Source organism: Labrus bergylta, chromosome 4 (assembly GCF_963930695.1).
Source record: "Labrus bergylta chromosome 4, fLabBer1.1, whole genome shotgun sequence".
Taxonomy (NCBI): Eukaryota; Metazoa; Chordata; class Actinopteri; order Labriformes; family Labridae; genus Labrus; species Labrus bergylta.
In genome coordinates this window covers 7,601,511-7,602,216 of record NC_089198.1, presented here as the reverse complement: position 1 = coordinate 7,602,216, position 706 = coordinate 7,601,511, and the positions used below count along the sequence as shown (strand labels likewise).

The window sequence follows — 706 nt, the reverse complement described above, 5'->3', positions numbered from 1 at the left end:
ACTAAATCTGCCAACATGGTGTTTTTCACCAGAACAGGCCTTGGTGTGAAAGTCTGCCTACACTGAGGGCAGCTGTAGATTGTCTTTTCATCCTCTTTATCCCAGTGGCTTTTAATACAGTTCATACAGTAACTATGTCCACAGGGAATAGCAACCGGATCCTTCAGGAGATCCAGACAGATGGAACAAGAGAAGGCCTCCCGGTCTTGTTGAACTCCTTTCTGCGCCATTTCTCCTCTCTGTAACGACGACTGTCTGAGTTTCACTTCCTTTGAAATTAATAGTTTCACCTCTGATCTACACAGCATGTGTTTGTTCAGTGTCTGCTCTTGCACCGTCCCACATGTTGGTTACACCCATCCTCAAACTGTAGATCTAAAGGGCAGAGAACAAGGAAATAAATGTCAGAGTGGAGCTGGCTGAGTCTGAGAGCAGGAAGAAGAGGGAGGGGTTAACAAGCTCTGACTCATGTTTCATTACTCTGACAGGGCAGATTCTCAACATGAATACATAACCTCTCTCTGTTGCATGGAAGAAAACTCTATAAGCAAGCATGTAAAAAACTCTAGTCACACATTTCTTAACATGTAAAAAGAAGTGAATAAAACACAGAGAATAACTGAACATGTTCTACAACTACTGTCAGAACGGAGCTACCTGTGAGCACCAGCATTACAAGCTGTCAAAATCTGAGACACCACAGGGA

The 706-nt window shown here is 43.5% G+C and overlaps 1 protein-coding gene across 1 annotated transcript in view; it reads right to left on the bottom strand.

Annotated features, from left to right (window-relative positions):
* Positions 1-248, bottom strand: part of LOC136178871 (tripartite motif-containing protein 16-like) — a 2,396-nt gene extending 2,148 nt beyond the window's left edge. The window contains exon 1 of the mRNA XM_065953299.1: positions 1-248. This exon is cut by the window's left edge and continues 2,148 nt beyond it. Within this exon, the coding sequence (XP_065809371.1) occupies positions 1-230 (230 nt within the window). The 5' untranslated portion in view covers positions 231-248.
* Between the last annotated feature and the right edge of the window lie 458 nt (positions 249-706).